The 16,759-nt window shown below is 42.5% G+C and overlaps 1 protein-coding gene and 1 long non-coding RNA gene across 2 annotated transcripts in view; one reads left to right on the top strand and one right to left on the bottom strand.

Annotated features, from left to right (window-relative positions):
- Nucleotides 1-16,759, top strand: part of MYRFL (myelin regulatory factor like) — a 117,144-nt gene that overhangs the window by 47,709 nt on the left and 52,676 nt on the right. Inside the window, exons 3-9 of the mRNA XM_057556430.1 lie at nucleotides 96-163; nucleotides 269-527; nucleotides 1,331-1,422; nucleotides 7,836-7,986; nucleotides 11,596-11,791; nucleotides 13,795-13,871; nucleotides 15,043-15,153. Of these exons, the coding sequence (XP_057412413.1) occupies nucleotides 96-163; nucleotides 269-527; nucleotides 1,331-1,422; nucleotides 7,836-7,986; nucleotides 11,596-11,791; nucleotides 13,795-13,871; nucleotides 15,043-15,153 (954 nt within the window). The remainder of the gene's footprint in view (nucleotides 1-95; nucleotides 164-268; nucleotides 528-1,330; nucleotides 1,423-7,835; nucleotides 7,987-11,595; nucleotides 11,792-13,794; nucleotides 13,872-15,042; nucleotides 15,154-16,759) is intronic.
- Nucleotides 9,092-12,554, bottom strand: LOC103011816 (uncharacterized). Its single transcript, XR_009009702.1, has 3 exons — nucleotides 11,961-12,554; nucleotides 10,109-10,499; nucleotides 9,092-9,581 (listed from the first exon to the last, which is right to left on the bottom strand). It is a non-coding gene; the product is annotated as an uncharacterized LOC103011816 (long non-coding RNA).

Raw genomic sequence — 16,759 nt, 5'->3', positions numbered from 1 at the left:
GGTGCTGTACACGGAGGGCTGCTACCAGTTTGTGAAAAAAAAAATAATGATGGAATAAGTTACAAACAAAAGGAATGCATGTCTCTAATCCTCAGGCAACGCCAGCTCCCAGATACCCCACCCTATTCTGCGTCAGACTCCTGCTCTCCTCCACAGGTCACAGGTGAGTGGGACCCACCTCCCTCCCGCACGTCTGGCACTTGCTTCTCTTCTTTAGGACTCTGCATGGTGAGAAAGAGGGGCCCTTCTCACTTGTGTGTTCCCCCAGGTGCGTGCTGCCCGACTCTGACACCTGCCGCCGGGGGGACGCCAGCTGCTTTCCTCCACTCGGCAGCTGCTCCTGGGATACTGCCTGCACACCTGCCGCAGGGCTCGTCTGAAATGAGCGACTCTGCGCATTCCCACAGTGCCTTTCACAACTGCTACCCAGACGCCCGTCATCTCAGGACCCCTCTGGACCAGTCTGTGTCCTCCCATCTGGGAACTGGTTGTTCTTACCATCCGCAGCCTCTGTGCCACAGTCCTGGGTAAAGGGCAAGATATTGAGTTATGAAAGACCAGCCAGCGCCTCTCCCCAGAGGTGCTGGTTAAGAGTGAACTGTGGAGTCCTCTCCACGAGATGGCAGTGTTGAGACATATATCAGACACCCAGTGCCCTTGGCTTTAAACCAACTTTTAATTAACAGTCCACTGAACCCAAGGTCCTCATCAGTGGAAAGCTAAAATGTCAGAAATGTATAGGGAGATTCTGGGTGCTGGAGAAATCACTGTTTGCATCTGCAGCCTCAGCTAGACCACTCAAGTGATTTGTGAATGAGCTCCCTGAAAAATATCTGTCTACTGTCTTAATTAATATTCTTTTCTTCTCTTTCCCTTCCTCTCCGCCTTCCCTCTCTTTCGTTCCTCCTTCTGGATCTAGAGAATGGCAAAAAGAGTAAAGGCCATCAAAAACTGTGATAAAGTTCTATGTGAAAAACATTTTCAGGTATAAAGTCTACCCTTAAATTTTAAGTATCTTCTGTCTTTGTCTCAATGAGTCCTCTGCCTTTGGAAATGTTGTCAGTTTATTTTTCAAATAGGTGAATCCCAGATCCACTGGATAGTGAAAAACTAAGTTTCAGACTTAGTAGGGCTCACAGAATAGGAGCTTGCTCCGTCCACTCCAAGTATCCACCTGGTGTTGCAGACTAGTAGGACTCAAGGAACCTTAACTAACTAGAATTAGTCTTAGGAAAAGGCCCAGAGCAGAGTCCTGGGAAATTAAATTTGATTAACTATGACGTGGAGAGAAAAGAAGAATCCTAACCTTATTTTGGGTTCTTAATTTTAGACCCTCATTGCCACCGACCAAGAAGAGAAAGTGCACACAGGCGCTGGAAGACTCCGGGGACTGTCACGTGTGGGACCACCACTCCAGACCAAGTGAGCCAATCCGGGGCCTGTCGCTGCCATTAAATTGTGGATTTTCCCCAGCCTTGGAGTAGCCCTACAAAATTAGTTTCTCTCTCATAGAAGGGCAATGATAGGCTCTGGGAATTTATTTCTCCCCTCTTGACATAATGTTTCATGCAGTGTTAGGTAGGGTCATACAGGTGCTCCTGGGAAGAGATGCCATTGTCTCTCTGGTAGAGAGGAGATGCTGGTCCCTTCAGTTTTAGGGGCAGTTGTGTCTCAGAGGACCAAGGCTCCAGGCCTGGGGAAGCCGTGCCGTGTGGCAGCACCTACAAGAGCCCGCTGGTGTACTCGTTGCTTCGTTCAGCTCAATCCTTCTCAACTCAAACGTGCACACGTGTAACATGGGGATCTTGGTAAAGTGCAGATTCTGGTTCAGTACGCCTGAGGTGGGAGCTGAGATTCTGCATTCCTAACAAGCTCCCAGGCGATGCTGATGCAGCTGGCTCATGGGAGGTACTCGGAGAAGCAGGACTTTAGAGCAGCGGTCCCCAACCCTTCTGGCACCGGGGCCGGTTTCGTGGAAGACGATTTTCCATGCATGGGGGGTGGGGAGGATGGGGATGGTTCAGGTGCTCATGCGAGGGATGGGGAGCGATGGGGAGCGGCAGATGAAGCTTTGATCTCGCGCCCACTGCTCACCTCCTGCTGTGCGGCCTGGTCCGCAACTGGCCATGGACCTTACCGGTCCGCAGCTGGGGGGTTGGGGACCCCTGCTTTCGAGGATTTCTCCAGGGCAGCAGGAAGGTAGAAAGTTGAGCTTCCCTAGCACTTGCTTCAAGTTAGCAAGTTCCCAGTAGATCTTTGAAATTCTGGGAAATCACTTTAGAAGTCTTTCAGCAGCATTATACGATGCCCAAGTGGTCAGCCCCCCTCATTCTTTGTCTTATATATCATGGGACATATCATGTTTTGAGCTTAGAGACCTGATCAAGTTGAGAACAAACTGAGGCTTCTGAGCCTGAAGGCTTGAACTTCTGAATCTCCAGAATAAACGCTGTGACACTTATTAGGGGAAAGGAGAATCCTCCATGCCAGTGCTATTAGCCACTGTAAATACTTAATGTAGGCCGTGAGAATAGTGCCCCAAACACAGGGTACCAAGTCATATCTCTTTCACTCCCATGCATCAGCTTGGCAAGAGTCCAAGATTTCCCTCTCGAGGCTCCCCTCCCTCTATTGTCCCTACACTCCAGAGGTTTATGCTGCCGGGACAGGAGGTGCCTGTGGCTTTCTCCCCTGCTCCGGTTGCTGCCTTTGCCTTTCACAGCCACATGACAAGAGCTGGTCCTGTGTGTCCCGTGGAGCCTGCTGGTCCTTTCAGGGACGTCTGGCCTCAGCTCCGTCATGGGCCGTGAGGGTCCTTCAGTGGACGATGACGTCACTTGGCCATGTCCCACAGATCGTAACCCCCCGGGCATGCTGTGGTAGCACCGCACCGGGCATGCAGCCATCGTATAAACCAAACCTCTACTGCCTTCTTATCTTTTGCGTGGATCCACCATGGCCGGCAGCTGCTTGATTTTTCCTATTCAACCTTAGAAACGCAAAATGCTAATTCAAGCCTTGTTTCTGGATAATGTAGAGCTCTCCATCCACCTTCCTATGCATGGTTACTCTAATTTCTTCAGGTATCCTTGCATCCTGCCTGCAGCTTCTTTATGCTTCTCAAATACAGAAAGCTGAGTAAATTTCTAGCCAGATGAGGGGACCATCTGTTCACTCTCCCACAGATGCAACAGCTCCCTGAGAGTACTGGGCAAGTCACCCAAACCTTCCAAGAGTTTCCTCATCAAACCAGATTGCTCCTCAAATTCTCCTGGCTATTTCAGAGTTAAGCTCCATCCTGTGGTGATGTTCTGTGGCCTGTCCCTAGAGAGGGCATTGATTTTTCACCCTCTCCAGAGAACAGCCACAGAAAAGTAACTGAAATGTTCCAGCAGATAGGAAATCTTGCATCCCTTGTTTAAATCCTATTCAAAGGTCACTGAAAAGCCATCTAAAGATAACTGGCTCCAGACAACAGTTCCAGAATGAAAAATGAGCAGGTTCCCAGGGGAATTAAAAAAAAAAAACAATCCAAATGCCATGTTTTCAGCAGAAGTTTTCCAGTGGAGAACTCATATTTGATGTTGCAGAGGCCAAGGGTTTTACAAAGGTCCTGGGGAAATGGCATACGGGTAGTGGAAGGAGGAGCTAGTCTTATGGGCAGGATTTAGATGGGGGAAGATGTTCTAAATCAATTAGTAAGACTTTTCTGGTGACCTTTTCCCCAGCAGTTCACTTTGGCCAAGGATGCCAAGAACCCCATTTACAGGGATCACAATGTAGAATTACTGGGTTGCTGGGGGAAAATGTAAAATCTTGCCTAGAGAGAATGGAGCTGCTGGGCAGGCTCCTGCCAGCCAGTTCCTGTCCCCACGTGGACCCCAAATACGAGAGGGTTCCTGGTCCCACCTGATCCAAACTCTAAATAAAAGAGGGCTCATAGCCTCATATGGTTTGAACTTCAAATGCATGAGGGTTTTTCAGCTCCAGAGTCGTACCTTTTGGTCCACAGTGAGAGGTGCATGGGCTGAAGTCACACTGTAGAGTCAGGAAAAGTACCTGTCTCATGTCTCCAGTAATCGGGGACTTTTCAAGCCTCACTTTTCTTGATTATCAAATGAGAATCACAATTTCTACTTCACCCATTTCTAAGACTTTTTTAAAGAGTAATGTATAAGAAAATATTTTGAAAGACATTCTAATGCAAGCTGTGAATTTTCTCCAAAAAGTTGGGACTTGGGCAGTTTGCTACCTTCATACTTCTGCTTCTCTGTTCTGTTACATTTTCTCAAGAAATCCTCAGTGTAGCATGAAGAGAAGAGAAGGTTTGAATCCCACCTCTTCCACATAACAGCTGTGACACTGGACTAGTTATTTCAGGTCTTTGAACCCCAGTTTCCACATTTGTTAAATGGGATTAAGAATCCTTACCTTGTAACCACTTTATAAATCTGTTTGGCTGCATCTAGTAAAACATATCCAATGACCCAGTGATTCCCCACCTAGGAATATACCTAACAGAAGTGTATACACATGCCCACTAAAAGACATCCCCCCAAATATTCATAGCAGCACTAGTTATAATAACCATAAACTTAAAATAACCCAAATGGCCATCAAGGATAAACTGTGGTATATTCATGTAGTGGAGTACTATACAGCAATGAAAATGAACAAACTACTACCATTTGCAACAACAATGAGTGAATCTCATAAACATGATGTTGGGCAAAAGAAGCCAACACATAAGAGTACATATCATATTATACCATTTCTATAAACTCCTCTATGGTGTTGGATTTCAGAATAGTGATTATTCCTGGGCAGGAGAAAGTAGTAACCAGAATAGGGCATGAGTGCATCTTCTAGAGTGCTGGAAGTGTCCTATTTCTTGATCTAGTGGTAGTTACCTAGTATAATTCATTTTATAAAAAAGTATCAAATTGTGTACTAATGATCTGTGTACTTTCCTTCATATATATTATACTTCAATAATGAACATTGAAAACGTTTATTGAAAAAAAAAAAGGGATCCTTACCTTGAAGATGAGTTAACGAGTTGATGAGAAACTATGCCAAGTGTCTGGGACAGCGCCTGCAGCACAGAAAGCACACAGGACCAGTAGATATCATTATTATTATTATCATTAATCTTGTGGTCCCAGATTGCCATCCCTGGGGCTCACCAGCTGATAGCTAGCTCCCAGGGAAGCCAGGACTATGTCAGTCCTATGGAGTGGGTGCCCCAAAAATCTTGCTGCTGTGATGGGAAAGGTCTGGAAATACCTTTATCCTTGAGGACAATGTCCCCTACCCACTGCCCACCCTCCCTACCAGCACATGGAGGAGTGGAGCTGACCTTTGGTTGATTCCCCTGGCACCTTACTGCCATACTTGAGTAGGAAAGGGTCCCAGTTAGCTGGTATTCACTCAGGCCCATGACATTAATTATTTCACATCAGATAGAGTTACTATGGAGGCCAAGAACAGAAGTATTTGCCAAGGCTTGTTAGGAATAACTGAGTCACCTGAGTTGAAACAGATACGTGTGATAATGACAGTGCCGCTAATACTAACCAAAGGCACCACTGTTTAAACTCTTACTGGTGGCAGACACTGTGCTAAGCACTTACCGACATGACTCATTGAATTCCTTCAACAGTCCTGGGAGGCATCATATTGTTACTCACGTTTTGCAGGTGAAGAAACTGAAGCTTAGGGACATTAGACCATTTTCCTAATTGTGTAGCCAGTAAATGTAGAGTTGTGATTCAAACCCAGTTCCCTCTGATTCCAAACTCCAAGCTCTTGAACTTCCTTTATCCTCTCTCCGTTGGAGGAGGGAGGAAGGAAAGATGGAAGAACTAGTTTCTCCCTTTCTCTGAACTTGGTATAAGCAGGCAAACCATGGATGGTTTTTTGTTTGTTTGTTTTGAAAAGCTTTTGAGCCAGGTAACTTTTGGAGGAGTGAGGGCATGAAGAGCTACTTGCATTGCTGACCTCCTGTATCCTTTTTATTTTATTTTGGCTGCGCCGGGTCTTAGTAGCTGCACGCAGGATCTTTTTTTAGTTGTGGCACGCGGGCTTCTTAGTTGTGGCATGCATGTGGAATCTAGTTCCCTGACCAGGGATTGAACCCGGGCCCCCGCATTGGGAGTGCAGAATCTTACCCACTGGACCACCAGGGAAGTCCCTGACCTCCTGTATTCTTAGCTGGGAAAAAGTTTTTCAGGATTTTGAGAAAATCCTTTTCCATAACGGTTATTTACAAAACCCCCAGAACAGATGTTCTGCTTAGGTGACTGGTAATAGTGATACCCCAAGAAAAACACAATTTCTGTGACATTTGGGATCCAAAATAACCTGAAGCAGCTCTGCTATTTACTTAAGAAGTCCTCAATAAAAGTATAAAGAAAGAAAGCTAGATGAGTGAAGGAAAAACCAGCCACATGCCCCTGCATTTCCCAAGCTGTGGGCTAAGTGCACACGCTGTATAGAAGCTGGTGTCATATCCTGTGTTGTTGCTTACAGCCGACACCTGATCTCATGTACACACACTATTTCCCTTTCACTCCTAATATCAGGCATGAGTGAAGGTAGGGGAGCTCACAGAAAAGGGAAACAGCAAACATCCTAACGGAATTTACATAAACTTCTTCTGCGGTTGAATTGTACCATTTGGTACAATTAGACAAACGCAAATTAGACAAACAACTTGCAAGGATTATGCAAAAATAGTGGCTTGCACATGTGAAATTGCTGTTATTGGACCATTTTTGATACACAAAAGTAGCAATTTCATATAGTTAATACTACCTTCTAACAAGATATTCTGTGTTACTTTATCTTGGTATTAGCTTTGAAAGTCCTTTCACTTGTATTACGATATTTTCTCTGCTTGTGTGATGTTGCAAGATGGGGAGGACACCTGTTTCAATTTCCGTTTTGCCGTTGAGGGAAGTAAGACACTAAGTGAATAAATAACTCATCTAAGTTCAAAAAGCTAGAGACCACAGAATCTTGGTGCCGCAAGGGACCTATGATAGATTAGAGTGTATTGGTTGCAATTAACAAAAACAAAGAAACAAAGGACAAAACCAAAACCAAAACCAAAAACCCTCAAACTGCCTTAAGCAAAAACAAAACAAACAGAAAGTCAAAATGAGGGGCTTTACTGGCTCCTGTAACCCAAGATTTAGGAGTGGATCCCAGAACTCAAATCATGCCATCAGGACTGGGTGCCCTTCATTCTCAACTCTGCCTGCCGCCGTGCTGGCTTCATTCCCAGACAGGCTTTTCCCTCATGTCCCAAAATGGTGCCAGCAGCTCTTGGGGATGTGACTTACAGGTTCAAACCTCATGGAAAAGAACCAGCATCTTTGAACCCGTCTTCCCTAAAATGCTGAGATCCACTTTGCTTGGATTGAATCAGGCCATGTGTCTACCTGGTGCAATTACTGATGCAAATAGTGACTGCTGTAGTTTGATTGATCAGTCCTGCGTCCCCTACCCTCCTTGGGCTTGGAGAGGACTTCACCTGAATCACACAAACTGGGAGTGGGGAGATGCCATGACAGAAATAGGGTAGATAGATACTGAGGGAAAAATTTCTAACAAGTGCTTGCCGCGGCACCTTAGAATCACTGACCCCAAGCTGCTCATTTTACAGATGAGGAAACAAGGCCAGCCACACGCCCCCTGCCTCCCAACACTTGTCACTCCCCACACGGTCCCTCTGCCTCATACATGGCCTATGCATTAGCTCCATGCAGCTGTCTGTGAGTCTAGGAAAAACAGCCTCGGAGGAAAGATTTAATGCACTGATTTCTTTGCAGTGACAAGCAGGAGTCACAGCAGCGAAGTGCAAGACCACGACAGTGAGAGACAGAACATGATGCTTGTGGACCAGTGCTCTCCTGCTTTGAAGTGGCAGCCATACCGAAGCGTTCCTTGGCATAGTTTATTAAACAGTCAATATGAAAAACTGTAAGTGGCTTTAGGAACCCTGTGCTTGGCTGGAGAATGAGGGGAGAAAGGCAGTGCTGACTCTCAAAACTAAATCCAAGTATTTGAGCTTTGATGCCACCCCTGACCAAATGGGATGCATCAGTCAGAAAGTGTGTCTTACTCCTTATATTTTGCATTTTAACAATAAATTGTTGGGACATGGGTTTCTGGCCTTCAGGAATCCAGACTTGTAATTCTAACTCATAATTTACCCACTAAATGATGGAGGAAGGGGGACTCTTTCTGAGATCACATGCCCAGTTTAAACTAAAAGCTGGAAAATGGAGATTTCCCAAATCATTAACATTTAATCCTGCAGTTAGTAAAAAATTCCATAGAATACTTTTGGGGGGCCACATTAAATTGTTAGCTGCCCCAACATCTATGCTGCAAATCAGTATTGTCAATTTATTGTCAATACAGCCTGCAGCGATCGTAGTTGATGGTGGCTTTATATTAAGAGACTGAAATCAAACCATACAAAATATCCTTAAACTGGAAAATTTTCATCCTATTCTTATGCCATTATAGTTTCAAGAAATAAATGTGGACTTATGCGTTATTGCTCTTAAACATCCTTCAAGCCTTCTCTTTATTCCTTAGGATATAATTTACCTACCCAACTCTTCTAGAATTTTCATTGATTACAAATGCCTTCTTGAAACACTGAAGCGTGTTAATGGTTAAAGAATAGGATTTTCAATTAATAAACATAATATGAAATGAGAAACGCTGGGCTACAAACTTGAGGGTCTTCAGGGTATTTTCCAAACTCAAATATAGCTTCATTAAGAGCAAAACTTATCACTAGGACTTTTATGTTGGATGAACTAGACAGAAGAAATCTTTTCCCTAAAATCTAAGGAGTTAAACAGACTTTGGGAGTTGGTTTGTTTAACAGGAGACAAAAAGAAGCAAGTTGCTACTTGTTTCATTGAAATGTCACAACTTGTATCTTTGCCACTGTGTGCAATATAAAAAGAAAGGAAGGATCCATAGATCTTGGTTTTTTTTTTTTTAATTAATTAATTAATTAATTTATTATTATTATTATTTTTTTTGGCTGTGTTGGGTCTTTGTTTCTGTGCGAGGGCTTTCTCTAGTTGCGGCAAGCAGGGACCAGGACCACTCTTCATCGCGGTGCGTGGGCCTCTCACTATCGCGGGCTCTCTTGTTGTAGAGCACAGGCTCCAGACACGCAGGCTCAGTAGTTGTGGCTCACGGGCCTAGTTGCTCCGTGGCATGTGGTATCTTCCCAGACCAGGGCTCGAACCCGTGTCCCCTGCATTGGCAGGCAGATTCTCAACCACTGTGCCACCAGGGAAGCCCCATAGATCTTGGTTTTGAGTCAGCCTTCATTTGATGATTTTTTGGCGATTCTTCCATATTCTATCCTAAGTACGAGTACCAAGGTATGAAACTGTCACACATATACACAGTATTTTAATTGAAGCCTATAATGCTTCCTAGTCTGTATGTATTTGAGTTGATCAAGTTTTCAAGGTAACATTTATCTCTCTTCTTACTTGAGATTTTTTAAGTTTATTTGGACAGCCAATCTATGCTCCACTGATCTGGAAAAAAAGGAGAACACAAGTAGTATCAACTCAAAGGTGTAGAGGCAGATTTATTTTGAATGCTTAGCCGTAATTCACTTTTCTTAAGCAAAAAAGGAAGGCAATATTCTTCTGGATTAGAACTCAGGCCATCGTGAATTCACTACTCACATCATTGAGACAGAAAATCACTTGTCTCTTCTTAGATTATTATGTCTAACTTGTTACAAAAATATCATTTTCCTAAATAACCTAAAAGCAATAAAGTTAAGGGATTAAAATTTTATTACATCTTTTTTCGGGGGGAATGATATTTACAACATGTGTTAAAAAGAGCTTTTAAAAGGCCAGTTTAGTTGACTTTATAATTAACTTTTGATATCAAAAACAGAATTGCTACTCTTAGGTAGGTAGAATAGTTTCTATAACCAGAGATTTGTGTTTAAGATTCAGAATACTCTTCAACTGTATGGATTCATTCAGTTTCTGCTTACAGCTCTCCCTAAATTTTGGGCTAATGCTCATATATGAGCTGCAAATCTTACCTTCTTTCCTTAGAGTTTTTGACAGTGAAACATGGAAGATCACAGAAAGATATTTCCTTTTATTTTTCTCAACCAAGATAGTTCTTACTACCCTCTGTAGTAAAATGTATACAGTTCAATCCATCCAGCCTTTCCACAAGCAAATTATAGATTAGTTCTAGAAACCTGAGTCAATATAAAGTTCCCAGATGGCATAAGACATGTGGTCTTTATCAAATCCTTCATTCAGTGGTCTTTCCCCTTGCTGCTGGCGGGCACTGTGGTTGTCGGGCCTTTGATCAGCTTCTTGAGGGTAATCAGTGACCTAGTGAGTTGATCCATTGGTGAGGTGCTTAACTTGCAAAGAAAACAAACCCTCTTTTCCCAGGAGACCCATTCATATTTTCTGTCTCTGAAATTAGAGGAAAATTTAGAAACTATGTTTTTCATTAAATGGCAGCCATCCAAATTGAGATCCCAGGAAGCAAAGATCCACAGAGTGACAGAGAGCTAGCAAAGCAGTTAAGTACTGCCCTCCTCTGTGTGTTATCTGAGGAAGGAGCTCCCTTCCTGAGGAACATTTAGGAAACTTGATGCATTAAAAATCATGTTCCATATCTACAACGTATATGGAAAAAATTACCAAAGGAGTTTTCAACTTTTATATTTTCTTCTCTACTTGATAATGTTACGTGTTTAATAGGTTTTATTTTTACTAACATTTAAAAGTATTTAAATAAACATATAATACACAAAGCATTGCTATTGAAAATGATTTGATAAAACAATTAAAGCAAGAGTCTGATCAGCCACCCCACCATCATCCCATTTTTTTTTTCTTGCAGAAGTAAACAGCATAGTAGGTATTCAGTGCTATTATCAGATCAGGAAGATAAAAAGGAAATGACCATACTTTAGTGAAAACATGTTTTCAATCAGTAGTCTGACTGGCTCTGGTTACTCTGGTTTAAAGCTATTGCTGGTAGTTCTGACCAGTCTGCTCTTTTCATATGACTACCAGGAGGCTGAACATTCATTCATCTGAGTGATATGCATTCATTCATTCGTTTGAGTGTGGTGTTGCTGATGAAATTAGAGATTTTTTTTTAAGGAGGAAAGAGATGAATTCTATCCCAGATATTTCGTATGTCTGATTAATGTACTAACTTCTCAACTTCTAGCCTACGCCTTTCTATTGTACAGTGGAGTCAAATTAGAAGTCTAGGGAGCACAAAGGGAAAAGGCAGGCTGAGGAAACAATGCTTCCATTTGGCAGGAATTGTGCTTCTTCCTCGTGAACATAAAAAGCTGGGAGAGAGCCAGCTGTACTCTGAAATACTATTTTCATTTCCTTGGTGAAAATTAACGAAATTGATTAAATATAACAAAAGGTACTTTCCACAATATATTTTCCTGAAATATTTGTATAATTATAATTAATATTGTTCATGAAAGAAAATGTGTAGAAAATATTTGTAAAACCGGTTTCTTGCTTCCACTTTTCATAGACCTGATATAGGCTATCGAGTTGTTACAGACAAAGGATTTAATTTTTCACCAGCAGATGAAGCTTTTGTTTGCCAAAAGAAGAACCATTTTCAGATCACCATCCACATCCAAGTTTGGGGAAGCCCAAAATTTGTCAAAACCCAAATGGGTCCAAAGCCAATAGAAATGTTTTACTTGAAAGCTTTTGGGATTAAGGTAAGTCTTTTATTTAGTTCAATTTAATTCAGCCAACATTTACTAAGTGTTCCAGTTGTCTGTTGCTGCATAACAATCTATTCCCAAACTTAGCAACTGAAAATAATAACAGTCATTGATTTGGGTCACACATCTGCAACTTGGTCAGGGCTTGGCTCTGACAGCTCACCTCTGCTCAGGAGTCATCAGCTGGGGCAGCTTATCTGGGCCTGGATCCAGTTTCCAAGATGGCTCACTCACGTGTCTGTCAAGTCTGTGCTGGCCATCAGCCAGGAGCTCACAGGGGGCTGTAGCTGGGAGGCCTTGGCTCTTCTCCATGTAGATTTCTCTGTAGGACAGCTTGTGCTTCCTCACAGCATGGCGGACGGCTTCTAAGAATAAATGCTCCAAGACACAGGAAATGGAAGCTGCCAATTTCTTAAGCCTGGGCTCAGAATCTGGCAGAACCTCACTTCAAACTACAGTTTTAAAGTTTTTTAGTGTATAAATCTTGCATTTCTTTTGCTGAGTGTAATTATTTTATTATTTTTGATGCTGGTGCATTTTCACATGCAGTAAGTTGATAGTGCTCACCGAAATCTCAAAGAGGTCTCTAACTTAAAAAAGCCAAGCTAATCTAGTCAATGCCCCCTCTTTTCCAGTTTAACAGAGGGGAAAACCAGGCCCAGTAAAGTCACACAGTTCATCCAAAATATTAAATGCTAGAGCTGGGATTAGAATGCAGGTAGGATGACTGCTGAGCGATCAACGAGTATTTATTACATTCTTACCTCAGATCCAGCTCCTTAGGGTGAGGAACATCCATTATCTGCATATTTTTTTTCTGACCTGGGCTCAGGCACTGAGTCTCCCAAAGTGGGGCTTGACTGCTGAACACATCAGCTGATCTTGCTCCAAACCAAGCTCTAAAAGAAAACCAATCCAAACCAAACCAAAATAAAACAAACAACAAACAATAATAAAGTATATTTTTCTGATTATGGAATTAATATGAGTCCATTGTGAACATAATAGAAAAGTATGAAGAAGAGAGAAAATTCATTCGTATTTGGGATCCACCACTTGGTAGCCTAGTTTTTCCTCATTTTTTTCTATTATTAAAATTAATCTCATATTGGTAATATTATATTGTGAAAATGGCATTATATAATATTAAAGTCTATAAAATATTATTTACAAAGATGATATGGTTTTCCATTATATCGAGATACTACCGTATTAATTCCTGTATTATAGTAAATTTTGTTTATTTCCAATTTTTTATTGTCATTGATAAAACTGCAGTGGACAGCCAGGTACATCCATCCTTGTATGAGGATAAATTCCAAAAGAGGGGTTACACATGGAACATATGATCGGTATTAAAACACTTGATGTTGGTGGCCCAGTTGCTTTCCAGAAAGACTGTTACTATGCAAATACCTACAAGCCATATATGATAGGGCAGATCTCACCAGGCCCTTGCCACTCTCTTCACTAATAACAAGAGTTTGTAGCAACTACTGAATAAATGTCATTCCTATATTTTATTTATTTTATTGTTTTTTGTTGTTTCTTCTTATGAGAATACAGGCTCTGCAAGGGCTGGGCTTTCTGTTAGTCTCGTCTTCTCATCTCTGATGCCTAGAGCAATGCCTGGAGCACAGCAGGTGCTCAACAAGTATTTATAAAATGAATGACAGAATGAATGAATGAATGAGTACATGTATCCTTTGAGCTGCCTTGCTCCTGTGTTCTACTAGTCCACTCTGTATTCCCTGTTTACCTGAAATCCTCTGTTGTCCTGTGTTTCTTTGTTTAGTTCTACAGGTATTTCTTTCTTTTCGCACCAATAACACACTGCTTTAAGGTGCCCTACATCCCTTCAGCGACTTGCCCCTCCTGCAAAGTGCCTAACACGATGCCTTGGGAAACTTTAAGTATTTGAAAATTATTTACTAATGAACTTTTTAATTAATAAAGAAATTAATTATTAAGTAATTACTTTTTGTTGTTCTACACAGGTAGAGGCCACCAATCAAATAATTGCTATTGAACAGTCCCAAGCAGATAGAAGCAAAAAGATTTTCAATCCTGTTAAGTAAGGATTTCTTTTCTGAATTCCCTTGTGAATGTTTGGGGAAGAAGGCCTATTGCCAAGTTTATTTTGTTTATTTAAAATGAACTCTGCTGTAGGAACTAAATTAGTAATAATATGTTAATATTATGAACACATGCTTATCAACAAAAGTAGGTAAAATACATTGAAATAATCGCAAAAAAAGTCTTATAAAAAGCTCCACTTTAAGGTCATCATTATTTATGTGATCATTTATTACTGACAACCTTGCTAATAACTTTGGTTCCTGGAGATGGATTATGATTAGATCTTTCTTTTAATTTTTCATTTAAATCAGCGTGATGCTGATTGAATTGATTTCAAGGTTCTGGATCCATGCTGTGCTTACAATTCATTTTTTCTTGTTTTTTTTTTAAAGCAGTGTTGATAGATTGCCTAATGGGTTCCAAAATAGAAAGCATACAGGACTGGGATTATTCAAAACAATGTGGTGGTCCAAAGCAATATGGCAGTAAAGCAAGAGATTGCCCTATAGAATGAATGGGATTTGCTTTTCGACTGATTTGGCTGGGATGATTTGACCCTGAGTCAGTCCTGTTTGGGGGAAGAAGATGGTCTTACAGCCTGGACAGGCCAGCGGGAGCTCAGCCTGACGCTCAAGCAGGACCGCAGTACAGACAGCACTGATCTTGCCTGGTGCGTCCGGGTCTCCCTCGCTGCGAGGCTGTGTGTGCTCTTCCTCAGGAGCACGCTGCCTTCCACAGCCAGGTCAGGAGAGGGCAAATACGGGAAGGAGATGCGAAGGAGTTCATGAGGAACCTAGAGGAACCGCTTCAGTCAGGAGGCGAGTGCTCTAGCAACCGTGGCACAGGTGAAACAGCTTTTCTCCTGTTGTCGCGGTCAGAGAGCCCATCTGTGGGAGTGTGTGACCCTTACGAGTCCGAAACTCCGGGCTTGAGCTGCTGCTGGATGGACGTTTCTAACTATTCAAGAATTAATCCCTGGCAGCCATTCCTGACCAGGCTGTGGGTACTTAAAATCAGTGTTTACTAAATTTACTAAAAATCAGTGTCCTGCACAGTGTGATGAGAGCAGGGGACTGAACATACCTGAGGAGCTAAGAATGAGTCCCATATGATCAAAGACTCTGTGTTCTCTTACAGTCTCTCGGTATTTTTGTTGTTTGTTTTAGAATCAACCTGTTGGCCGACCAGGTAACCAAAGTAACGCTGGGCCGGTTACACTTCAGCGAAACCACGGCAAATAACATGAGAAAGAAGGGAAAGCCAAACCCTGACCAGAGGTACTGGCGTGGTGTGTATGCCTCAGGCTGGCTGGTTACGTTACCTGACGGCCCAGGGCCCTCCAGCGGCCCCTCTGATCCTCTTGGTCCTACCAGCCGGCAGGCCGGGCCTCCCTCAGTTGCTTCCCTCCCTTCTCTGACTCCTTCCGTTTGTTGACCCATCTCATTTACCCTTAGACATCTTTCTTCTTCCATCCTCACTGCCCACAATGCCTCCTCTCCTGCCCAGCGCCCAGTCATCTTGTCTTGATTCTCTCCCTGATCCTCTAGAGGGACCATATGCTCATGTCTCAAGGCTGGCCGCGGGTTGAGGATTGACTGCGTTTCTTGAATTCCGTGTGCTGGCCACTAGTTTAATGACCCGAGCCCTGCAGCTCTGCTGTAGCGTTTTTTTGAAAAGAAAATAAATTTGCATTAATGATTTATACCTGTGGTTCTCATAATGTGGTCCCAGGACTAGCAGAGATGGCATCACCTGGACACGTATTAGAAATGCAAGTTGTCAGGCCTCACCGAGAACCTATGGGATCAACAACTCGGGGTGGGGTCCAGCAATCTATATTTTAACAAGCCCCCAGGTGATTTGATGCATGCAAGTTTACGAACCACTGGTTTCAGAACATAGGTTTTGGAGTTGGAGGGAACTGAGTTTGAATATTTCGTACTGCCATTTACTAGCTGGGTGACCCTGAGCATGGAACTTAACCTCTCTGAGGTTTCCTATTCTGTAAAATGGGGACAATATCCATATTTTACTCCAATACGGTTGTTTCGGGGTTCTAAATGAAATAATGTAGGTAAACTGCTTAGCCCAGTGCTTGGCACATTTTGAGCACCCAGTAGGTGATGGCTAATCATCATCATCATCATAACAATTACTACTATTACTGACTTACTTTAGATAAAGGGGAGAACTCTTGCCCTCCAAGGACTAGAGACTTTAGAGTGTTACAGAAGTTGAAGTGTTTTTTTTTTTTTTATGCAGTTCTTAAAGCAAAAGCTTTTCTGATAGGAATAGTTTTTATTTTGACTTTCAAGAAATGGTCTAATAAGGACCTAACTGTATAGCACAGGGAACTCTACTCAGTACACTGTAATGACCTATATGGGAAAAGAATCTAAAACAGAGTGGACATATGTATATGTAGAACTGATTCACTTTGCTGTACACCTGAAACTAACACAACATTGTAAATCAACTATACTCTGATAAAATTTTTTTTAAAATGCATCATGCTTTATAAAAAAACAGAAAGAAATAGTCTAATCTTAAAAATGTCTCATTAATGGTACACATGAAGAAGCAATTAAAATCACAGTGAGGAACGTTGCCTTGATAACAATCGGAAGGGAGGGTTCTGGTCTTTGACTAAAGTCATGGCCAGAGGATGTGAAAGGTGCAGTTTCCATGGCCACGAGCAGAATAGGGCGGGAAGGAGCCTGTGTGGCTAGGCAAGCCCTGCTGGGTCACCATCCATTATGGCCTAGGATGTGTGGCTTGGATGGCTCTGGACAAGGGGAACTGGAAGGTGGCTTTCTGTTATGCAAGTGCGCGGGAGCAGTGCTGTGTGGAGGGCCCAGGAATGCAGCAGAGTAAGGTCTGCAC

Source organism: Balaenoptera acutorostrata, chromosome 11 (genome assembly GCF_949987535.1).
Source record: "Balaenoptera acutorostrata chromosome 11, mBalAcu1.1, whole genome shotgun sequence".
NCBI classification, from domain to species: Eukaryota; Metazoa; Chordata; class Mammalia; order Artiodactyla; family Balaenopteridae; genus Balaenoptera; species Balaenoptera acutorostrata.
The sequence above is the reverse complement of the archived record's forward strand: the minus strand, read 5'-3'. Positions and strand labels throughout refer to the sequence as shown.